General features: G+C 43.0%; 1 protein-coding gene across 1 annotated transcript in view; it reads right to left on the bottom strand.

The window, feature by feature from the left end:
- The window catches only part of src (v-src avian sarcoma (Schmidt-Ruppin A-2) viral oncogene homolog), a 47,114-nt gene that overhangs the window by 8,875 nt on the left and 12,235 nt on the right, over nucleotides 1-26,004 (bottom strand). The window contains exons 2-6 of the mRNA XM_049581391.1: nucleotides 11,260-11,521; nucleotides 9,058-9,157; nucleotides 5,297-5,395; nucleotides 3,416-3,519; nucleotides 867-1,016 (exon numbers count right to left, since the gene is read on the bottom strand). Coding sequence (XP_049437348.1) covers nucleotides 867-1,016; nucleotides 3,416-3,519; nucleotides 5,297-5,395; nucleotides 9,058-9,157; nucleotides 11,260-11,512 — 706 coding nt within the window. The 5' untranslated portion in view covers nucleotides 11,513-11,521. The remainder of the gene's footprint in view (nucleotides 1-866; nucleotides 1,017-3,415; nucleotides 3,520-5,296; nucleotides 5,396-9,057; nucleotides 9,158-11,259; nucleotides 11,522-26,004) is intronic.

Here is a 26,004-nt window from a genome sequence, read left to right as displayed (position 1 = left end):
TGCCTTGTTGATGCCAGAGGTCAGAGGAGAATGGCCAGACTGGTTCAAGATGATAGAAAGGCAACAGGAAGTCAAATAAGCACTGGTTCCAACCAAGGTCTGCAGAAGACCATCTCTGAAGCAACAACACCTTGTCCAACCTTGAAGCAGATGGGCTACAGCAGCAGAAGACCACCCCAGGTGCCACTCCTGTCAGCTAACAACAGGAAACTGAGGCTACAGTTCACACAGGCTCACCAAAACTGGACAATAGAAGATTGGAAAAACGTTGCCTGGTCTGATGAGTCTGGATTTCTGCTGCCACATTCAGATGGTAGGGTCAGAATTTGGTGTAAACAACATGAAAGCATGGATCCATCCTGCCTTGTATCAACGGTTCAGGCTGCTGCTGGTGGTGTAATGGTGTGGTGGAATGGGAGATTCTCATCATGATGTGCAGCCGACAAATCTGCAGTGACTGTATAATGCTATCATGTCAATATGGACCAAAATCTCTGAGGAATGTTTCCAGCAGCTTGTTGAATCTATGACACAAAGAATTTAGGCAAGTCTGAAGGCAAAAGGGGTCCAACCCGTACTAGCAAGGTGTACCTAATAAAGTGGCCAGTGAGTGTATATTTAAAATGTCAAACATAAAGTGCTCTCATATGCAGATGGTAAGCATTTGACACAAACTGAACAAAGTGAAACAGAATCTCAAGTCTACATTCATCAGACGAGGAAAACAAATCTGGACATTCAGGAAAAGTTTATATCTAAGACTGTAATAAAATGAACAGTAGAACAAAAAGTGTATTTCATTCTCAGACTCTCCCAGGTGAGGTCATACAGGATTACACTGTCTCAATAAACAAATATGAACTCACTGCGATAGTGGCTGACAAGCTGCTGCAGGTTACTGAACTGCGTGCGTGATGTGATGTAGAAGCCTCCGCTGTCCAGCTTCCTGATCTTGTAGTGCTTCACATTCAGCCCTTTGGTGTTGTCATAGTCCAATACAGACAGACAGTAGGCACCTAAGGAGGAATATGATAATGCATGATGAGAGGAAATATACTCCAAGAATATATGACTCTTATAATCTGGACAAAAACATTATTTAGTGTGCATGGATATAAAAGGAGGAATTACTGGTGACTATGTGCTCATTACACCACCAGAGGGCAGCGTCAGTCAGGTGGAAAAAAAAGTGTGAATCACAGCGGCTCAAGGCGATGCCTCCCCCTTCTGTGAATGTTTGAACTGGGTGAGATGGCCCGTGGTTGTACAGTCCTCAGCTTCAGCTCCACACTGACCTAATTCTGTCGGGCTCACCCACCCAGTACCTCCCCACTCACTCCTGCTCACTCACTTCCCCTCCATCCTTCCCCACCTTGTCCTCTTTCTCATTCTATGCAGAGCTTACATACAGACCCAATAATGGGAAACTACAGGAATCCTGCAATGTACACATGAACGCAAATCACACACACATTCACACAGAGCGAGCTGAACCCGTGGAGACTGTGCTGCTGCTGCAGCAGTCGCAGCAGAGCCGCAGAGCAGCTGCCTATCAGAACTATCTCCAGACTGAGTCCCACAGGCGGCACATCCAACCTTTTCCCATCTGCCTGATTCATCTCTCCTCTGTACCCACACCGCCACACGACTGACACACAGCAGGGCGCACAGCAAACAGCAGGATGTCACGTCTCAATGCTAGACAGAATTTACTTTCTTTTTTTTGGCGCTTCTTGGTAAGACATGTCGTGAAATGTTCTGATCTCTACATGAAGCTCATAAGTTCATTAAAGAAAGGAAGTGAAGAGGCCGACATAAACCTTACTACATTTGAAATAACACCAGTAATCAATGGTATGTGCTGCAGCAAGTGTGATTCTCATAAATTTCCAGGACAAAATGTTCTCTGGGTGGGACTGTACACCAGAGACTGAATAATTAGGTCTACTCCCAGGTCCTGAGAGCTCTCACCTTTACAAACCTACTTTCCCATACTCTGTGTTAAACCTTCAGGCTGTTGTTGGAGGATGCCAAAAGTCAAAACACTCCTTAGAACCCCTCTGGCATACTTTGACTGTTTAAAGGGACAGTTCACCCCTAAATCAAAAACACATATTTTCCCTCTTACCTGTAGAACTATTCATCAAGTGAGATTGTTTTGGTTTGAGCTGCCAAGTGTTGCACATATCAGCTGTGGAGATGTCTGCCTTCTCTCCAGTAAAATGGAATTAGATGGCACTCAGCTTGTGGTGCTCAAAGTGCTAAAAAATACACTTGAAAAACTCAACAGCAATGTCTCTTTCCAAAAATCACGACCTGGTTATTCAAGATAATCCACAGATCTTTTTGTTGGCAGGTTCATGTCGGAGTTATTGTCTTTCTACTGAACTACAACTGTCAACCGTATCACCATGCCGAATAACTGTGTACCTACTCATGGATGGGAGAGGGGGCCTCCCTAGGGTAGTGCTTAGAGCACTTGTCTTCCATGCCGGGTTCGTATCCTGCTGGGGTCGACGTCAGCAAAGGCAGGTAGTCGCAAGAGGTTCCCACCAACAAATAAAATGGGATCAGATTCCTTAAGGGGGATTCAGGATAAGAGAGTAACTCCGGAATCTGAGCCAAGTCCTCAACGCGGACACATCTCAAGCCCACTGTAGACGGGACGTTCTAGACTTAACAGCGGATTCATTCTACTCATAGATGAGACTCGGGCTTGTGACAATGCGGAATATAAACATTAATGGCGCTGCTAGCTAGCTGAGTCATGCTAGGTGAGCTAGCAGTAGATGCATGCTTCCTTCAGTGCAGTAATAGAATTGGCAGATGTAGTTGGGTAGAAAGAAAATAGTTCCTACATGAAACTGCTCACAACAAGATCTGTGGATTATCTTGAGTATCTGGGTCATGATTTCCGGAAAGAGACATTGCTGTTGAGTTTTTGAAATCTATGTTTTGGGCACTTTGAGCATCACAAGCTGAGTGCCATTGAGTTCCATTATATTGGCGAGAAGGCAGACATCTCTACAGCTGATATCTCCAACAATCTGCAACTGACACCTAAACAATCTGGATGGTAAAACAGCACAACAGTTAAGAGGAAAAAAATGTGTTTTTGATTTTGGGGTGAACTGTCCCTTTAATAGGGTTTTTTTTGCTACAGTTTTTCAGTGCAATATTAAAATTATACTTATGAAAAAATCTGAGTTATCCATCACGAGGCAATGAAAATTTGACATGTTCTTCTCGAAACCCCTTTTTTAAATTTTTAAGGCACTTGGATACTTGATACCAAGAACACATTTTGGTCCAGATTCAAGACATACTGAGGTTTGATGCCCAACCCTATGGTCTAGAGAAGCAGAATTAGTGATGAGGTTGCTCCTTTTGTAGCCACAAGACTCCACAGACTCACCTTTGGTGGTCTCACTCTCTCGCACCAGGAAAGTCCCCCTCCTGTTCTCTAAACTTAGCAGCAGCCTCTCCGAGTCGCGGCGAGTGATTTTGCCAAAGTACCACCTGGTGAGGTTGAGATAAAAAAACAAAACAAAACATGGGACACAGAGGGAGCAGGTTGGTGAGGGGGAGAAGATGCATGTGGGTGGAGGAGAAGGAATGATAGAGCGAGGGTGAGTTGTTGCTCATGGTTTCAGAAAGAGCAGTGAAACTGTCTTTGCATTCCAGATGCGGTGCATACTAATGCCTACAGTGCAACAGCTGCTTACCTGGACTCTAGAGTCAGTCTGAGATGACTGGAGGGGCAGGAGGAAAAGTGAGAAATCAAGTTGTTATAAAAGTATAAAAGAAGTTTGTGTGGCTTGATTGTATAAGCAGGCAAGTTAGCACGTAAAGATCAGCAGTGTACGTCCCCCAGGAGAAGATAACAGTACACGTACCATAATCATTTAAAGGAGCATGTCCACATTTTGGTAAATGTGCTTATTTGCTTTCTTGCTGAGACGTAGATGTGAAGATTGATACCACTCTCATGTTTGTATGATCATTGTGACGCTACAGCCAGAAGTCATTTAGCTTAGCTTAGCATAAAGCCTGGAAACAGAGGGAAACAGCTAGCATGGCTCTGTCAAAAAAAAACAAAACAAAAAACTGACCAACTAGTGGATTATGAGCGGGACTATTTCTTGGTCAAGTGCAGTGACTTCCTGGAGTGTTGTTATCATCTTTAGGTTGCCAAGCAACCAGCTGGAACTCCAGGAAGTTACTGTGCCCAGCCAAGAAATAGGCTTTTTTTGTTTCATTGTTCACTTTATCTTTTTAAAATGTGGCCATATCAGATTCCAGTGTGATCTGGTCATAATTCTGTTCTGTCCCGCATGCACAAAAGAACAACAACAAAGATATCACATGCAGCAACCCATCACACATGAGTCAGCCACTGAAGTCAGCATTTACAGTTCATTTATAAGATGATGTGCAGTGGAAGCCAGCGAATTCTTGAGCAGGTGATAACGAGGACGAGGATCAAGAGAAAAAGAGAGACAAATCTTTAATTGAGCTTTTTGTGGAGCAACAGCTGCTGCCTCTGTACGGAGGTGTGCACAGAGCCAGGAGCAGCAGAATCGTGACGTAAATGGCTTCACTGAAACAGATTCCATCCAACATTTCAGGATGTCAAGGGCAGCTTTTAACAACATCTGTCAGCACCTCTCCACAAGGCTCTTACCGCGAGACACTTAGTTTAGGCAAGTGATGTTTAAGTTGCATGAATTCCAATATGATGGTTAAAACTGGAGGAAACCAGGTGAGCCCTCTTTAAAGGAATGGTTCACAGAGTTGCATCATATGAACAAAGCTCTGTCAGTTCTAAGGACAGGGCGGAGAAATCTGTGGAAAAGTTGGGAAGCTGTTTGGAGTACATTGCTGGTGTATCTGTATCTTAAAGTGAATCATATGCCATGTGCTAAAAATCAGAGTTGGGTCATTTTGCTTGCAGTCTGAACACTTTGTGAGCTTTATAGGTTTAGATAGGTAGATTTCATTACCTGGACAGAGACCAGGGTGGCTGTTTCCCCATGTTTCCAATCTCTATGCTAAGCTAAACAGCTGCTGACTGTACCTTCATATTCAAAAGATAGACATGAAAGTAGCATCAATCGTCTCGGCTCTCGACAAGAAAGCAAGTAAGACTTGCACTATCCCTCTGAGTGCTCATTTAAAATTCACATTGAGATAAAAAGCAAGAAAATTCTGGAGAATCAAACATTTGAGTGTTAATTCGTTCAAGTCCTTGATGACAGATAGACAAGAGACAGAGCAAGAAAAAAACAAGGTTTACTCTTCTGCCTGGATGGAGTCAGATGGAGCCACATAATTGCTGGGGATATAACCGCTCTCTCCAGTGGTCAGGGAGCGCGCCAGCCACCAGTCGCCTTCCCTGCACAGATGAAACGATAACACACAGCTTCACTGAGGCTCATCATCACACATCCAAAACACAAATAAAACAGTCTCTCTGACTGGAAGGGCTGGTGTTTATCAAGTGTCTCTGAATATAAATAAATGGCTGCTGATTATTTTTGCATTTTCTGTCAACAAAATGTAGTCCCCACAGTAACTGAGCTCTTGGCTCCTGGAGAAGCTCGATAAACACAAGCCCAGGTATCTCTACTGTTAAAAAGTATATATTTGGAGGTTATGTAATTATAAACAAACATGCATTCATGTGGGTATGACAACAGGGAGGGGTGGGGCATGTATGCTACATATAATCAGGGGGTGGGAAGCTTTGCAGCACTATGTTCAATCAGAGAATCAAAAGTAAAATTACAGTTTGATTCAAGGCCACAGTCATGGAGTCAACACTGGGGGGACCAAATCGGCAGGGAGGGTGTGTGGATCAGAAAAAATGTATAACATCCATTGATAGTGGTCGCTACACCAATATAACGTGATAAAGACATTAACGTAAATTGAAAACGCCTGTAAGCTGTGTTCTGCTTTGGTACGGCAACACCATTTGGACAAACCACACGCAGATCTGCAGTACACCGTAATACCAAAACTGGTAGTAATAATAACGGCAATCTGTTAAAGGAACAGTGTGTAAGATTTATGGGGATTTAGTGGCATCTAGTGGTGAGGATTGCAGATTGCAACCAGCTGAAACTTCTCCAGGTTAGAATTCCTTCAGTGTTCATTATTCAGGAGGTTTTAAGCGGGAGCTGAATTATCCACAGAGGTCTCTTCCTCTCCAAAACAAACAGACCAGGTGATTTAAACCAGTAAAAACACTGAATAAAGCAGTTTTACATTTTATAAAGTCTGTGTTTTCCAACACTTTCCTCGCAGAGGGGCTGCCAACTACGACGGCCGATGCGAAAACCAAAATGCCAGTGTTTGGTTTGTCCATTCTGGGCTACTGTAGAAATATGGTAACCTGGAAATCCAGAGTTCTCGCGAGAGCACAATTTGAATTTGCTCGGCGAGTCCCTCTGGCAATCTGTAATGATGCTCATTACCCATGCCGTTGGAGCCGAGCTGCACCAATCACATTGGTGTATCTGATATAAGCGGGCCAGAGGCGAGCTAAACAGATGACAACAGCGCTGTGACGACGAAGTCTGGAATCAGTCAGTAAACATTGCAAGATGGCTACAGATGAACACCAGTTGTTTGAAACAGCTTTGGCCGCTACAATGAACGAGTTAGACTTGGCTTTATCTCTAAAAGAGGAACAGAAGACGCCGCTCGAGTCTTTCCTTTGCAAGAAGGACGTTTTTGCTGTTTTGCTGACCGGATACAGCAAGAGTCTAATCTACCAGTTAGCTCTGCTGGTAGCTAAGTTCTGGATATGTCACGCCGTGTATTGTTCTGATTGGTCGTAGTGTTATCCAGTTGCGCGCAGTGACATTTTCATTTTACAGGTGATTCTACACTAAAGAAAACATACTTACTACATTATATTCCATTTCTGCCAACATATCCCCTTAAATCCTACACACTGAACTTCATTTATGATTATGATTACATCTATTAATAATTATTTCAGATGGTGTTGCATGGTTGCCTGTTGTGGTATAGAAAAAAAGATTTTATTTATATTTTTTAAAGATTATATTTTGGGCCTTTCCCCCAATACCTTGGCGTCTTGTCTGTCTGAGAATCAACTTCAAAATACTGCTGTTGGTTAACAAAGCACTGAATGGTTTAGGGGCCAAATACATTTCTGACCTTCTGCTACACTATGAACCATCCTGACCTCTCAGGTATTCTGGTTCAGGCCTGCTTTGGTTCTCCAGAGTCAAGACTAAACGTGGAGAAGCAGCGTTAATTTTTATGCACCACATATCTGGAACAAACTCCCAGGAACTCTCACTTCTTTTAAATCAAGGTTTAAGACTTATCTTTTTGCCGCTGCCTTTTATTAAATCAAATATTTATTCATTTCTTACACTGCACTGTAATTTTTATCATTCAAACACTTTCATTAACAGCACTGTAACTTTAAGTCTTGTATTTTAAACTGGCCTTAGTGTATTTTAAGTTTTCAGTTTCTATTCTCCAGTTCTTTAATGAATTGCTTTTACATGTTCTTTTATATTGTGTTTCTTTTGCACCTTGTCTTGATGCTTTATGCAGAGCACTTTGAATTGCTTTGCTGCTGAAGTGTGCTATAGAAATAAACTTGCATTTACTGATAGAATAGCTTATGATAAACAGGAAAAGTGGGAGAGAAAGGGGGTAATACATGCAGCAGAGGCCCACTGGTTGGATTGACCCGGGCCTCAGCTTTTATGGGGCGCACACTCTGCCAGATGAGCCAGAGGTCGCCCCTGCATATTTGAATATATATCATAATTACTGCTGTGGTTATTTTACAGTAGTTACTTCCAGATGACCTGTATTGATCATAGAGCTGCAAGGCTTCGCACCAACTACTGTACCGAGGGTTCATGGGGCAGAGTTATGCGGTTTGCGCCTTTCTAGTGAAGTGGTATTACAGTGCATAAGTACTATATATGCCTCAGGTGATACAAACACACACGCACACAAACAGCACATTGAAAACGCCAGAGAAGCTTCACAAACCTGCAGTTCACCTTCCTCCTGTAAAAAAACATGATGGTTTGTGATGGAAAAGGAGAGAGATGAAAGGGAAATGGTGGAAAAGAAAGGGGTTAAAGAAATACAGAGAGCACGTTATGAGCAGTGGAAGAACAGCAGAGTACACAGAACAGACTGATAATATAGTGCATACAGCTATGAGTCTAAAATATTTAAACCGTTACATAACTTGCAGACGAGGGAGGCACGATGATGAGGCGAAAGGGTGAAAAACATGCACAGTTTTATCATAACAGAAGCTCATCAGGTCGCTGTGCACGGCTGCATCGTTTAATCAGAAAGCTAAGACGAGCCTGACTGACACCTAATTTGAGTGTGCTAACCCGCGGACTAATCTTAGAGATGGTTAATGGATCCTGGGTGTACTTGACCCAATAATGATCCAGGTCTTTGGCTTAAGGGGCCAGATGCAGCGCTAATCCACTATTGTCCTCAGCTCCTGCCTTCTAGGTCAGCAGTTTGTTAGCGGGGGTGCAGCACTACAATATATGGTTCACTGCACCTCTGTTGATTCATAGAACAAGCCCTGCTTTTAAAAACAAGCATGACTCCCCTTAAACAGGTTAGGATGGTGTGGGGTATCTGGGTCTCGCACTGCGTCTGCTTCTCAGGAAAAGGCAATAAAAATAGCCGTGTCCTTTCTGAGGTGTGCTGAGCCGCGGAGTGTTATCAGTCTTTTGTGAATGAGGCAAAAATTGTGCAGTTGACACAAAAGTCAAGCTCTGCTGAGGGAAGCCCGTTCCTATGGTTACAGGAGGTTTCAGAGAGACGACAGGCGACATGCATTTCGGGGTGCAAAGCAGCCAGTCAGACAACTGAGCAATAACTCAGACAGACAATCTGTGGACGTGTCTATGTGCAGTTATTCATCGTTCACACACAGTATGAAGAGAGTGTTGTTGGACTGGTTTTGTTTACTTGTGTGTGCACTGATAAACAAGAAAGGCCATGTGATTTCTCTGTGTTCCTTACGTGTTGTTGACTATCTGGAGGCGTTCACCCTTCCTGAAGGAGAGGTCTGAGGCCGTTCTGGACTCGTAGTCATACAACGCCACGAAGGTTGTCACACCTCCTGTCAGGAGAGAAAGTTTGGCTGTTACCAAAGACATACTGGACATACTGGGGGCATACAGTTAAAACAAACCATTGAATCTAAAAATTAGAGCTTAGAGCTGAGGTTCTAACTTTAACTGACATCTTCTGGTCGGTTGGTTGATTGGTTGGTTGATACGTTCTTGTCCAAACCAAATGCTCATTGGTCGGACAATTGCTGGTGTTACATTCACAGGGTGTCTACAGATATAACAGGTTAAATTTAAGACTTTTTGAGATCCTTTTAATACCAAACCTGCAATGGTAATACACATTATATGTGTGTGTGTGTGTGTGTGTGTGTGTGTGTGAGTGTGACAGACATGTTAAATGAACAGTAAGGGAAAATGGCAACAATTCTCAAGTGTGAGTTTAAGTTTAATGTGTTTAATGTAAAAAAACAAATTGTCATCGCTGTCATAAATGCTATTTATTACTGAAATTCTTTGGTCTGTCCAATGATTGTAAACGGTCGTTGGGTCGGTCAGGCTGGAGGAATTTTTGCGGTAATGTGACTGAGAATATTCAAGACCCATCGAATCTGAATTTAAGACAATTTAAGACTTTTTAAGGACCTGTAGACACCCTGCATTCATGAGGCTGTGTGTCCACCAAGGCGTTTTTTTTTTTTTCTCTGCTAAAAAACACAACTTGTTGTTGTTGACGTTTGGTCTTTGTGGTATTTGTGGTATTTGTTTCGCCCCTTCTCCTCAGTGATTGGATGGCTGGGTAAAAAGTGATAATGATGGGCACAGCGCTTTACCCAAAGGTAAACGTGTTCCCACTCTAATTTTTCAATTGCAGAAATGGAAAGATAATCACAGAAGACATTTAGCGCTGGATTTATCATTATGGATTTATTCTGCAAAGTCTCGCAAAACAAGGGAAGTCTCTCAAATGCAGCGCTCTCAAGATATTTAAAGCTTTTTTAAAAGAGGGGTTGTATGGAGTGCTTATCCATAGACAGTATATTACATACAGTAGCTGTCAGCTGGCACATCCCCAGTTTGGAGAAGCATGCTGGAGTCTGACATGGAAGCTAAGCAATGTACTGCTGTGGAGGGGTCAGCAACAAAACACATATAAGCCACCTAAAAAACAGTCCCACTGACAATAAATTTTAATTTAATTATCAGTGTTAGTATACTCTATATCAAAGGAATTTTCACTGCTTCACTTTAACATCAGACAGTGATGTCCAACTGGAAAAATTAGCCGTTATATTGCTTTCTTCAAAGCCAGACTCCATTGAGAAAACCAGTGATTTAACACTGCCGAACACAGGAGCTGCTGGTGTACCACTGACTCTAACAGTTATTTTGCTTGTGTTGTTTAAAGAAGGGTTAGTTTGGATTCACCAAAGTCACACAATAACACAAACTGACCGATGAAGGCAGCAGTAGACGAGCAGCTCCTGTGCTGAAATTACTGTTTTTGTCAATGGAGTCTGGTGGCTTTGACGACAGCACAGATGGGCAACTGAAGCTGTTAATGGCTGTCTGACAGAAAGGTAAAGCAGTGAAAATACTCTCAGTGTAGCGTACCCTTAAACTCATACTAATTATTTTTAGGAGGGACTTTGTTTAGGTGGCTTAATTTATGTTTTGTTGCTGACCCCATCCACAGCAGTACTCCAGCCTGCCTCTCCAAACTGTGGGCTTGCCGACGGACATCTACTGTTTGCAGTACACTGACTATGGATAAGTAAGTTGGGTTTTCTCATCGGTCCTGTTCAGTGCTTGGTGGTAAGACAGACTCACGCAGGAAGCTCAGCTGGAAAAGCTCCACTTCAGTGCTACAGTATGCAGCTTATTTTCAGGTAATGTTACTTTAGACATCACATTTTTTCACCTGCCCAGTCAGACAACTGCATGAGGCATTCACTTGCCCAAACACAGAGTATGTTAGTGTTAACATAAAAAAGCTTTGGTGGTCACATAATGCTACCAGGTCAAGTGTACTCAGTGCTCTGTGGCCAGTTAAGTTAATCCAGTCAGATATTTTTCCATCTTTGACCAGTTGAAGAGAGGGTAGAGTTTCAGACCACAATTCCCTGTGGTTGATTACAGCCCTAATTCTCACCTGCTAGTGTGATTCTGTTGGGAGAGGTGACGCTGTTATTGTCCACGCCTCCGAACAGGGCCAGCTCCGCGTTATTGGTCATAGACTGATTACCACCCAGTCCTCCATCCATAGTAGGGCTACGATTGGGTGTTAAGGACTGTTGATTGGAGCTGTGGTGGTGGCCGCCAGCCCCTCCACCGGAGCTGAGGTTGCCATCGAGGCTGCGGGTTCGCTGACCAACATCCTTGGGCTTACTCTTGGATCCCCCCATGGCCAAGGCCTGTGATGCATTCATGGAGAGAGAGAGAGAGAGAGAGAGAGAGAGAGAAATAAAGTTAACTGAAGTTGCATTTCAAGGCACTGTAAATAATTTTGCATCAAACAGACTTTCTAACGTCACTTTCGCAGCACACATTCTTTGGAAAAATACCTCTGACTACCACAACACCAGATGCAGAAACCAGAGACGGAATGGAGAGCACGGCTCTAAACCCACTGAGACGCAGTGTCATGTAGACCACATGAACCACAGCTTCCCAACGGATGGTGGAGCAGCTGCCACTCCTCGCTTTCAACACATGAGATCCACTTCACCCCGCTGCCACCAGCCGAGCACATACACACACATACAGCAGACATGTCGCACATGCCTGCATGCACATGTGTCAGACACAGATGCACATATGAAGACATCAGCATTTTGTGGTGTCATGGTCCGAAGCTTTATTCAAACTGATCATTTAAAGATGAGTCAGTTTGTTTTTTAGTAAAGCCACATCACTTTAGTCATTAAAGGGAAACTAAAGGGTACGTGAAGTCCTGGGTTCTTCCTCTTTGTAGCAGCGCTGAATGAATCAATAATTAAACAGAAGATTGATCACCAATAACTGTGATAAACAATTAATAATGTATGTAATTTGCAGTTGCAGTAGCAGTTCACAAGGCTGTGCTTCGGCACTGTGTTGCCAACACCAGAATGCTAACATGCTCACATGATGATATTAACATGCTGGTGTTTAGCAGGTGTAATGTTAAACATATTCAGCATCTTAGTTTAGCATGTTAGCATGCTTACATTTGCTAATTAGCACTAAAGCACAAAGTACAGCTGAGGCCGATGTGAATGTTGCTAACTTTCAGGTAACTGGTCATAAACATAAAGTATTGGGCATATTTTCATTTAATTTTTTTTTTTTTTTTTTAACATATTTTTTTAGATGAAAAGTGAGGGGATCATCAAAGTAATTGGTGGTGATGAACCAACAGATCAACCAATATCGCCATCACTAAAGCCACGACTAGGGCTGCAATGAATAATCCATTAATTAATTGGTTGTCAACTATTAAATTAATATCATACTTATTTGATAATGATAAATCATGTTTAGTTTTTTTTTTTTTTTTAAAGAAAAAAAAAGTCAGAATTTTCTGATTCCAGCTCCTTAAATGTGATTATTTTCTGGTTTCTTTATCCCTCTATGACAGTAAACTGAATATCTTTGGTTTTTGGACGAAACGAGACATTTGAGGACGTCATCTTGGGCTTTGGGAAGCACTGATCGACCTTTTTCATATTTTTTTTAGTTTCAGTTGTCAACTATTAAATTAATTGCATGCTTATTTGATAATGATAAAATCGCTTTTAGTATTTTTTTTAAAGAAAAAAAGTCATCATTTTCTGATTCCTGCTCCTTAAATGTGATTATTTTCTGGTTTCTTTATCCCTCTATGACAGTAAACTGAATATCTTTGGTTTTTGGACGAAACGAGACATTTGAGGACGTCATCTTGGGCTTTGGGAAGCACTGATCGACCTTTTTCACAATTTTTGGAACCTTTATAGACCAAACATTCAATGCTTTGAGCCTCTCAAATGGGAGAATCAACAGTTTTAAACCACTGAAATTGAAAATCTTTGGATTTTTAGACTGTTGGTTGGACATTAAAGTTAAACTGGGGACATTGTTAGGCTCTGACAAACATTTGCACATTTACACATTCAGCAGGCACAAAACAACGTCATGATTCATTTGGAGACATGTCTCTTGCCACCTGACAAACATAAGTCCGATATCATATTTGCCGTTAACCAACTCCCACGAAAGATATGGTACCCATTCACACACACATTCACACACCTTGCATACCACACATGGCACCACCTGCTACTCAGTGACCATTCACATGCTCTCACACACCGATGAAACAGCCATCAGGAGCAATTTAGGGTTCAACTCGCTCTACCTCTACCGCTGCTAAATCCTTCACTATGTTCACCTGCAAGTTGAGCTGAGTCAGTGTGCCACATTACACATAGCTCAAGTGATTTAAAGCCATTGATTAGTGCAGCTTTAATGGTAAAAATAATCAATAGATTAATTGCTAATGAATCATTACCTGCAACTATAGTGATCCACTGATGGGCTCCGAGTTGATTACAACAATTAACAGCACATTACCTCAAAATAGCTTTTGTGTTTTAATGTTGCTGAGAGTTAAACAGCAGCAGTGAAGTGGTCACAGATAGATACGACCAGTGTGGGCATCAGTGAGTCATCAGATCACTGTGCTGCAGTCAGTTTTCAGCAAAGAATAAAATTTGAGATACTCAACCAAAACCTAATGAGAACAGACCAAAGGTCAAGAGGGCAGTTTTGGATTGGATTTGGACTCTGCGTCTCTTCATTACTGAAGCTTCCCCGCCTACTCAGGCTCATGAAGTGGCTCTAATAACAGCTTAGTGCCGGGGAAATCATTACACTAAGCCAAGGATAATTTAGAGACTCAAGCCCGTGCTATCATGGATAGATATAGCTGCGGGGGTCCACTAGGAAATGCTAATTTACAGAAAACACTAAGGTGGGGTGGCTCAGGAGCCCCTCTGATAAGCAGAGGAGGGTCGGGGTGCATATGGGAAGTGTCAGGCTGCTCAGCCTTCTGCTGACATCCTCTGCCTGGCTGTTGCCATTTAGGAGGCCATGCATCTGTTGGATCCGACATCGGAGTCAGCCAATGCTTGAGCCCACTCTCATTCACAGGCAAACAGTCTAATCCTGAACAAGAGACGAGCTACGGCACACTAGTGGGCATGCTTGCAGTCAGAGGGATGCAGAGACATATGGTGGAAATGCACGGCACAAAGAGGAGCACAGTTTGCTAACCACGCAAGGGATATTAGTGAAGCTGTCACTGGTTCTTGTCTGTCATTTTGGATGCCAGAGAGTCACCACAGGAGACAAGGGCTCTCAGTCAGTTTTAGAGCCGCAGTGATGCAGCTCAGAAATAAATATTAAAACAGACAGAAAGCAGCAGCCGGAGAGATGACAGAGTGGAGCGAGGGAGGAAGGGAACATAACAGGGGGGTTCATTTTGGGTTGGCATCGTGAATGGGCGAGATGGGGGAGGAGGGCGAGGAAGTGGAGGGGTCAATGGGGCCGGACAGTCGATACCACCCCCGCCCCCCGGGGCATGTCTGCGTAAAGGGGGTCGCATCCCAGCAAGTGTAACATACATAGCGAGCAGGTTGACACACACAGACACAAGAGAGCAGACACAAAGGTGAAGGGTGGCTCGGGAGCTGCTCTTTGTGTGATTTGTGTCGTCCCCGAGCAGACTGGGTGAATAGTTAATAAGCAAATCGGAGGCAGAGCACAGCGGGGACGCCGCCTCTCTCATCTCCAGCCGTTGGATGTGTAAAAGCTTTCCCCGTTTCACAGAGATGATGCTTTCACTTAAAGGGACAGTTCACAGTTGTATTAAAAAATACACATTTTTCCTCAAAGTGCGATTGTTTTGGTGTGAGCTGTCACGTGCTGGAGACATTGGCTCTCTAGATGTCTGCCTTCTCTCCAACACAATGGAACTAGATGGCACTCAGCTTGTGGTGCTCAAAGCATCAAAACAATACATTTGAAAAAACTCAACAGCAATGTCTCTTTCCAGAGATCATGACCTGCTAATTCAAGATAATCCACACATCTGGTTGTGAAGAGTTTCATGTAGGAACTACACCCACCAACTACATCACTGCACAGAAGGAAGTGTGCTATTAACTTGGGCAGTACCGAGATATTACAGTATCCATACCATCAAAAATAGAGACGTTCCTCTTTTTTTTTTTATTAAACTGTTACTGAGATGCTGTAATGGGGCTTTGTTTTGTAGTGCACAACAGGCACCACCAGAGGTCAGTCTAGCCTGGTAGAACAGGCTACTGAGCTAAGAAAGATGGAAACTGTGAGTAGTGGGGATAACGTTACAGGACTAGAAAAAAGAGAGAGCTAGGGAAAACAGCCACAGAGCCAGCATACTTTCACCTATAACCCAGTGAATTGAGAGTTCATTTCAACCGACAGAGTTGGTGGCTGTTGGGACAATGGAAAGAAAGAAGGGGTGAAGAGGTGTAACGTTCTATTCATGGACAATAGGCTCGTGCTTGTGACAGCATGAGGTCTGCACATTAATGACATTCTCCTGGCCTGAGCTGCAATGTTAGCTATTTCAGTTGTGCTAGGCATGAATGGATTGATAAAGAGGCCTACCAGGCACAGGACCAGGGGCCCAAAGTGTCAGGGGACCCCCTGGCCTTCATTAGCAAAATGTCATTCGTACATGCTGTCCAGGAAGAGAATTAAAATGACAACAAAGACACCCAAAAAGTATAGAACGAGATGCAAGGGAATGACAAAGAGGCACACTACAAAAATTGGAAAAAAACAACTACAAAGAGACATGAAATTACCTCAAAGTGAACTACAAAAAGACCCAAAAAAACACAGAAGGAGACACAAAAGGACTACAGAAACACAAAATGACCAAAAAAGACAAAAACATTACTTCATAGAGAAACAAAAGACTACAAAATGAAAAAAAAACAACAACCACAAAGACACTGAAATGACTACAAAACGACCCAAAACAACTAGAAGGAGACACAAAAGGACTACAGAGACACAACATGACCATAAGAGACAAGAAATTACTTCAAAGAGAAACACAACAACCATAATGAGACACAAAAGACTACAAACTGGGAAAAAAACAACCATAAAGGGACTCAAATGACTACAAAAAGACATAAAACAACCACAAGGAGTCACAAAGAGACACAACATGACAAAAAGAGCCAAACAATGACCTCAAAGAGAAACAAAACAACCGCAAAGAGACACAAAATGACTACAAAATGGGAAAAAAAACAACTACAAAGAGGCCGAAATGACTACAACAAGACACAAATCAACCACAAGGAGACACAAAATGACCAAAAAAGACAAAAAAAATTACCTCAAAGAGGCGAAAAACAATGAAAAGATACATGACAAGACGTAAAACCACCACAAAGTCCACGTGTCTTGCTCCTGTGTAGAGGAGCTGGTGGGGCCCTTTACATATCTGTGCCCAAGGGCCCACTGTCTCATAATCTACCCATGGTGCTAGGTTAGCTAACAATAGGTGCACGCTTCCTTCCACGCTGTGACACCGCCGGCAGGTTTCCGGAAAGAGACATTGCTGCTGAGTTTTCCGATTGTATTTTTTGTCGCTTTAAGCACCACAATGAGTGCCATCTAGTTCCATTATTACGAACAGAAGGCAGACATCTCTAGGGCCGATATCTCCAACATTCAGCGATTCAATAGAGACACCTAAACAATAGAGTTTGATAAATAGCACTACAGTTAAAAGGGAAAATGTGCATGTTAAGGGATGTCGCCTTAATGAGATAATTCAAAGGGTGCTTAAACATTATGTGAACAGACCACTGCTAAATAATACTCGTGACTTGTGCTGAATATGCTTGCAGGACAGCAGCTGTGCATGTAACATGACATCTGACGTGATAAACAAATGAAAAAGACCCTTTTTAGCCACTCAAACATTTCAAGGTTGAATAGAATTTGGTTCATTTGGCCAACAGCATCCTAATACTGTGACCCAGACTGCGTAGCCAGACAAACACACAGAAAGCTCCCGCAAAGAGAAGACCGAACCGAGTAAACACCAAACAGAGCATTAAGAGAGTCTCAGGCCTTTCTTCACACTCCGTTTGCAACAAAGCCATCTTTTGTCGGCTCACAGCAGGCAGCATAAACAAGACACAGAAGTGGCCTGTGGCTTGCGGGCTGCCAGATCTTAGCGTGTTTTAGCTCTAACAGCCGGCAGGAAATATGGAAATGAAGGAAGTCGTGAAGCCAAACAATGTCATGTTTTGCAGGAATCATGTTTGCGTGTGTGTCATCAGTAGCTAATGGTAACGAGAGCCTGATTCTGGCCTAATAGGGCTGAGGTACTGTAACAAGCACCCACTGTCTGGGGGGGAAGGCAGGGCTGCATGAAAATCCCTCTGGCTAGGCGGAGGGGGTGTGGCAGGGTGGATGGGGGATTTGCTTAATTATGCATAAGATCTGACAATGAATTCCAAATCCTTCAAGTCTCCTGGGCTTTTGGCAAATGGGAATAGTCTTTAATATAGCTGCCGGGGTTGTTTTCCCTTTCAGGATGCTGCGTATCCCTGTTTTGCTTGCTTTTTCATTTAATATAAAAAGAAAACAATTACACTCCCTGAATGGGATCCTCTCACTAAATAAAAGAAAGAAGGTGGCGTCATTCATCTATTAACGAGATTTAATGATGGAGTCTTTGTCAGGGTGGGATCGTGACGCTGGTCCGTTTCCCCAACAACACAGGCTTTGAAACGAACTGTGGCTCGTTTATAAAAAACCTTTCATCTCTGGGGAAGGATCAAATAGTCATGAACATCAAAATTGAACAGTCCGGCTTCAGATGTTCAGTCTGCAGGCTTAATGAGAGATTTCCCACAATGGAGCTAAAGTAAACTCACTGAGGGAGGTGGCGAAGCTCTGCTATGTGAAGTGGCGTGTCAGGACTCGTGTGCAGCAATGACAGCTACAGTAGACCCCTCGCTACGACCTCACAGGGCTCGCTGTTATTGGCCCGTGGTCTAACACATGCGTCGGGCATGTACTGACAATCTACCTTCACCAAAAGACCGAACTAAACGCCTCAGGCTGCAGGTTAAAGGTCACAATTAAGCCTTTGAAGTAAGACTGTAATTACACCAATTTAACTGTTGTCTGAACACTTTGTCACATTGTAGGAATAACAAGTGTTCCTGCATAATGACGGTCTTTCACTTCTGCCTGTTCACATATGATAAATGGATCACAGAGGGAAAGCAGCGTGGGATTAGTCTACAGCCCTCTGCATTTTCCTCTGATGCCTGAGTGAGATGAAATACATACAGAACGTGCAGTCATCAGTTTAAAAGAAAAAACAATTCTGTCTGTCTTGTTTAATAAAACATTGCCTTCGACTGATATTCTGTCTGACTTTTTTTGGCCAAATATTATTATTTACATGGCATGACAAAGATATAGTTCTCCTTAAAAACAATGTATAGACTCATACAGAGGTAATCCCTCTTAGTCATCACTTATGACTCACTGTGAGCGTGTGGCGGTGTATATTCCTGCAGAAACTCTGGTCTCTGCCTGTATTCTCTTATTTTCTTCTTATTTTCAGTGTTTGGGACATTAAGTGCAATTACATAGACATGAATAACCCGTTTATGGGGCATAACCTTTGTACATAAGGCGCCAGGTGAGCTACTCGGTGCCCTGGTTATCCAAGACAAATATACAGCTTTGATTTGATGTGCGCATTGATTGTTAGGAACGAAAAATTACTTGGAACAAGCCTGCTCAAGTTCAGGGAAGACTACTGGGTACCCATAGAACCCATTTTCATTCAGATATCATGAGGTGAGAGGTCAAGGGGCCCCTTTCAAGATGGGCATACCAGCTATTTTCTCCCCAAAACTTATCCTAACTTTGGTGCGTTATGTAGCCTGCTTCCTGACAGGCTATGTTTGTCGGGAAGGGCTATCCATCGGTTGCAACATTGGTTGATACCAAGGGCTGTATAATAAAGATGGACGACGTGACAGCTCCCCAAAGTGAAGCCAAAACATCTTGATCGCCCCTTGGTGGCTGGCTGCAGTAAAGGTTAAATAATTTTTCCCAAAGATGGTTTCTGTCATTTTCATTCGTCAGTTCATATCACAATGCTGTACATTTAAGTGTTCACTTTTCTGACAAGTTTGGTTTTAATCAATCTGGAAATCCATCGGTAAAAAAAAAAAAAAATTACAAATAATTTTTTTTTTCTTCCTTTACCTCTGGAGGCACAGCCCGGAGTTTTTCGACTAATGGCCTTGGCGATCGCTCACGCCCTCCACTTCCGGCGTAGCCCCCAGGGAATCGCCATGAATAAAATATTTTTCCAGCAGATATCTTAGTTACAACATGATTGAGCTAGCAAAGCAGTTTTGTGTTGCTATGTGTGGTATGTATTCAGTTATGGGAAATCACAATGTCTAGAAAGCATCAGTGGCTGCAGCTGACAGGGACAGTTAGCAAAGCTAACATCAGGACGTCATCTGTTAAAAGCCTCCCGTTGTCGGATACGACATGAAACTACTCCAGTTAGCTCAATCATGTTGTAACTAAGACATCCGCTGGAAAAAATATTTTTTTTCACGTTGACAAAACGGTGTTTTGGGTGGAGCGGTCATTATGGACGCGGAGCTTGCTGTTTCTGTAGGTACACATTTCCTGGGGACACCTGCACGTCTCAGTAACGCCCCCTCCATTGTGATTGGCTAAAGCGCAGCATCGTTCAAACTCAAAGCCCCCCCCCCAGTCATCTTTCACACAGGGCTGCCGACAGATTCTACAATGTAAACTGCAGAATCTGTCTTGGGAGATTAGCTTTTAATTAGTTATTTGATGCCAAAAAAAGGGGGTTTTATGTCATGATTGACAGCTGTGTGTGCCAATCAGCATGCTTGTGATTGGTCGAATGAGTGAATAAGTGGGAACTCAATAGTGCGGAGACCGCTATTGCCTACACTCTGGCTCCAAATTACATCACCAGCACAAGATGGCAGTGGTTGTATCCGTGATATTTTGGCTTCATTTTTGTACAGTGAGAGGAAGCAGAGATACATTGTCCATCTTTATATACAGTCTGTGGCTGGTACCAATGGATTCTTTGCATTGTTTAGTTTCACAAGGTACTTCTACCTTTGTGTTATCTAAAAAAAAATAAATGAGGGTGCTACAGCCTCTTTGTGACAGTAATGTCAGCCGGTGGGGAGGGGGGCCGCTATTGTATCGGGGGCCAAGTAATGGGAATTAGATTAAGCAAAGAAGACCATCATTTAATTAAGTGGAATAAGAGACAAACTCAAGGTGTAGCTGCTTAACATCTTACTGATCTGATGCTAACATCGCTATGCTACTTACTGGGTTTGTGTCTGTTTATAAGTCGTGTACAAACAGCAGCGATGGTGATTACATTCCAGGCTCAGACAGTGATGACCCGAGCTTGACCACTTAAAAAGAAGAAGTCAGTTCTGGATCAGAAAAAGCTCGATATGATCCTGAATGTGGCCATTGTGCACGACATGTGCCGCACAGCGCAAGAGAGGCACATTAACATGTAGTCTCCATAGGCCTCCTCTGCAAGTCCTCTTTAGCGAGCTGAGAGAACAACAGTGCCAGACTACGGGGAGATATCATCTTGTTTTTACTGCATTTGCATAAGCAGACTTCAAACGTTTAAAATGGTGTGTGTGTGTGTGTGTGTGTGTGTGTGTGTGTGCTCTGTTCACGTGTGCTTGGGAGCATGAACAAAGTGAAGGGACGGACAGTATGTACTCAAAATCACAAAAGTGCAACAAAAAAAAAACCCCCGTCACACTTGACCGATTACAACCTCATTCTGAGGGGGTTTTCCATTTAACAGTGGGGGAAAAAATCAGTCCAGGTTTCCTTATTTTTTTAAGCATTCGTCTCTTTGGAGTGAAGAGGGTAGACGTAGTTCAGGGGAGAGGAAGTGTGTATGTGTCTGCAGGGAATGTACACAGTCCATGCCTGTGTGAGCGACTGATCCTGATGTCAGCCTGGCGGATGTATTCCTTCATCTCAGTGCTCTCTATGTAATTACTACGGAGGGGGGAAAAGTGGGGAGGCTTTGGTTCCTGCGTCACCAGCCACCAATTGTAGCATAATCCAGGCCTGCTTGTTCCGTCCAGATTATCAACATCTATTCCCTAATCGTATTCGTCAAACGCTGTGATGACATTCCATCTGGGGCCTGCAAACAACTCAGGCGCTGTAAGACAGGATCGACCGGTCAAACTACTACTGCTGCTGCTGTTAGGCCTCAAAACACTTTTCTTATCCTGTCTCAACAAATCCATCTGCTGTGGGAAAAAAAATCTCCACCTAGAACAGTTACGAGCCAGTCACACAATTTGTTAACGTAACACAAAACGAATTTTGCACCACAACAGGTGGGCTGGTTCCTGCTTCTGAACAAACATCAGTTATAGCTGAATGTCATCTTGTTTCTCTTCTCCTTCAACAAACATGAATAGAGGAAATAGCTGCTTGGATGTGTTTGCACACCGGTGCTACCCCCGCACAGGTTTCAGCGACTGACTCCTTCCACACTTCCCATTTGCTTCCCCATTAAGCCAATCATTACAAACAGCTAGGATGAAGTAACACAGCAGAGAGTATGTCATAAAGCTTGTCGCATTACAGCTCCTCTGCATTGTGAGTACACACTGAATCAAACCACTCAGCGTCAGAGAGCTCCTCCATGTTTGGAGGTCTGAAGGTAAACACACGCCCCCGATGGCAGGACTTTGCTGATTCCTGGATAAAGTGTGTGTACCGACCCCCCCTCTCCTCGTGCTCCTGTCACGGACAGACACAGGGATGGGGAGGTGGTGAAGTCAATATTTACCACTCTACACACACACACAGCCCGTTGCCATGGAGGCGATTCCAAGCATTCCACAAACCAACAAACTGCACAGATGTAGGATAGTTGCACAAAGACTTTCTGGGCCAGAACACTGCATGCCTATCTGATGAAGAAAAAGACGAGATTAGCGGAGGCTGCGTCTCTCTAAATTATGTGGGATGTCTGTCACTTCCTGAAAGCGTTTGGGAGAGAAACAGAGAGGAGGGGAGGAGGGTAGACAGAGAGAGAAAGTGACAACAGAGAAAGACGGAGAGAAGGTGAGATCACCTGAAGAAATTCTTTCCATTGTGATATTTTCGGGTCTCCCACAGGAAGATTCCCATAAAAACATCATGTTTACCCATTTTTCCCAGCCTCTCAGGAGCTTGCAGTGCTTTGGCTTCTATAATAGGATCAGAGGCTGTGAGCCCTTATCCCTTTCACTGTGCGATTGTGTGTGTGTATTTCTCACCACTGGTATTTGTGCTAAAAAAGCGACCTACAGTGTGTTACGATCACCTTTTGTTTGCCAAACGCCACAGCTAACCCCGACCTCTAAAATCATATGACATCTCTGGACTCGCAGAGCTGAGCAGCTGGCCGCTCTATCTTAAACCCCGTGCTTACAGAGGAATTTTTTTGTCCACTTCCAAACAACAAACACTGCTGGCACCCACAGTAGGTTCATGGATTTTCTGTTATCCCCTGCTCCTAATCTGAGTATGACATACATGAAATTATTTTGGGATTGAGGCTCAGGAAGAAAAATATCTGGGCCAGTTTAGATGAGGTGATGTCTTGGCTTTTGCGATGCAGGGAGCAGCAGCGGTGAAGGGAGCGACCGTACTGAAACATGTCTGTTAAAGTAAGAGTTTGGCCATTTGGGAAATGTGGTCATTTGCCTTCTTGAGGTCAGATGGGAAGATTGCTGCCACTTTGATGTCTGTTTGCAAAATATGCAACCTTTTCTCATTTCCAGGTCATTGAATACGGCAGCTTGGTCAGTGGCCATTGGTGTTTGATTTCGATGCACAAGGCACCCTTTAGCATCTGTATGAGACAGAGCAGACTTTGAACTAACTCCAAATACTGTAAAGAGTGAGAAAGTCCAAGAAGGGTGGGAGGGAGTGCTGGTGGATGATTCAAACAAACACAGGACTTTCACCCAGAAGACCGCTGTTTGTGCCTTGTATGGAAAGTGTTTTTTTTTTTTTTTAGTAGTAACGTCATGTGACATATGTGCCATGTTACACTGACTTACTAGGTTTCACAACAAACCTAGTAACTTTTACCAAAACTGTGATCTTTTTTCTAAACCTTACAAAGTAATTTTTGTTGCTGAAACCTAAAGAAGTTTTGGTGACATAACCTATGTTTCTAGTGAACAGAGAAGTTTATTTTGAAAAGACATGAAAACATGATATTGATAATGCCGTCCCTGATTGTCTAAAATTGACGCTACAGGGGTATCTTCGGCGTAATAGTTTAAAGCATAGGGCCTCTGACTAAATTGCCTTATTGACAAGTTGGGAGTGAGAAGTAGGGATGAGCATTTTAAGTAATTTCCAAATATCAGTACTCGCATTAAGTTATTAAGGAGTACTTGAGTACTCTAAAAAAAAAAAAAAAAACCCTTAACGAAAGACTAGGACTGTAAATTAGCCAACAACGGAAAATAACTGCAATTTGAAATTCATTTATTGAACTACCAGGCTTAAATTAGCCTATTAAACCAAAACTTCAAAGTTAACATAAGAAATATCAGCAAACTTTCTGTTACTGCCATTACATAGGTTAGATGGAGTAGTCAAGGACCATCTCTGGAGCTGCTCTGGACTCCGGGGTTTTTTCTGACCTAATTGTATTGCAGAGTTTTGCACAGCGGCAATCGGATATTTGCTCTCAAACCGCAAAAAAATGTGATGGCACAACAGTCTCCTTAAGTACATTATTCTATGCTCTCTTTTGATTTTCACATTGGCTAGTCATCCTGTTTCATTTGTCTTCTGATTAAATCAGAACCGTTGAAACAAGTTGTAGGAAGCCTCTGCAATCAGCAGTGCCGTGCACTGTAGAGCCGATGCGCTGCTGGTTCTGCCAGCCTGAATAGAATATAATGTCTATAGCCTTACTGTACAGCCTTATAGACTGAGCTGAGTAGTGATGTGCAGGTTGACCCGTAACCCGCGGGACCCGCAAATGGACCTGCGGGTCGGGCAGCAGTAATCGTCTGTTAAATTGGTCTGTAAATGATATTTTGCATTATTATTATAATCTATTAATCTATACTCTATTACTGTCATTGCATCCGAAGGTACTGATGCGTTGAGCAGGTGACAGTCCGCAGTCGTTTTAAAAACACACTTGTGTCACGCACTCCAAAAGAAACTTGTTGAAACTTTAAACAATAATTTATTGTACAAAACGGGGGAAACAAACGTTGACAAAAACGGTTCCATAATTCTTTTAAATTCAAAAGATAACGAAAAAACAGCTACTAGTTAGAGGGAATAGTGATAAAGTGGTAAAACTTGGCATTGATCCACAGCCTCAGCTGGATGCGCTCAAGTGTGCTGTGCGCACAAGCTCAGTTGGTAGGATACTATATTTTCACATTTTTAACAATGCAATTTAAAAGTTTTTTTATTGATAACCTACATTTACCAACAACAAAAAGACTACATTTAGCACAAAAAAAAGTTAAAAAAAAATTAAAAAAAAGTATACGAAAAACGAATAGCGAATACCAAATTTTCATAACGAATACCTACCCATAGAAACGAATATTCGAATATCCGAATATTTGGGTACAGCCCTACATTCAGGAGAAATCTGGACCCTGTGGCGGGACCAGTTGGGAACCACTGTGTTAGGAAATGTTAGCATCTAAGGCTAACAGTTAGCCCTGTCACTCTGTGAGTTTGCGGGTAGACTGTCCCTGGCACAGAGCTCACACTCTTGCAGCAGTAGTCTCATGATAAGCGAGAGCAACAGTGGGGTTAAGAGGCGCTGAGTGAAGCAATACGCTTCATGCAGCTCAACAATGAAGGTTTGAAACATTTTAAATAGTTAAAACATTTGAAAAGTCATGTTCACATGTGGGAGGTTGGGCAGCGAAATGGTGGTGTCCAAATCAAGTACTCGAGTGCTCATGCCAAAGCCCAGTGAGAACGTGTTGAAATATGAATCTAGAGACAGCAGACAGTTAGCTTACATTAGCATAAAGACTGGAAATAGGTAAAAACAGCTATGGATGTTAATTAGTGAGCTTTAGAGGTGCTGGTAGATGAATTTTGTTACCTTAGGACCAAGCCAGATTAGCTGTTTGCCCCATTTCCCGTCTCTATGCTAAGCTAGGCTAACAGGCTGCTGGATTTAGCCTCATAATTAATGGACAGATGTGAAAGTGTCATTGATGTTCTCATTAAACTCTCAACAAGAGAGTGGATAAGCATTTCTCAAAGTGCCTCTGCTCCTTCTACAGCTACTCCTTTTCTCAGAACAGGAAGAGACGTGGACTCTACCGAGACCTTTTCCCTCTGATTATAATTCATCTCCAGTGATATCCTCCTTCTTTCCGTCCTCTCCTTCAGCTCTTCTGGATCCAGCTAGACCCACCCCGTCCCCAACATTATGTCAAATCCCACACGGCACCACTTGAGCCGAACACTTCTCAGTTCCACAGGCAGCACTGTGATTAAATATGGAGAAGAAGCCACGTCACGGTGGGACACATCTAGACATGTCATACAACATTTTCCCCGCCTCAGTGACGAACAGACCAGTCCAGTCATATGACACATATCTGGACCAAGGAATACAGTACAGAGTAGGAGTCTGGTTGCACCTGAGAGTGTATGAGTTTACACACACTGTGTTTGTCTGTGTCCTCATCCCACAGTCATTTCACACATTTCCCTGTCAAAT

The sequence above is a fragment of the Epinephelus fuscoguttatus genome, linkage group LG7 (genome assembly GCF_011397635.1).
Source record: "Epinephelus fuscoguttatus linkage group LG7, E.fuscoguttatus.final_Chr_v1".
NCBI lineage: Eukaryota > Metazoa > Chordata > Actinopteri > Perciformes > Serranidae > Epinephelus > Epinephelus fuscoguttatus.
Note: the sequence above shows the minus strand (reverse complement) of the source record. Positions and strands in the feature narration are given on the sequence as shown.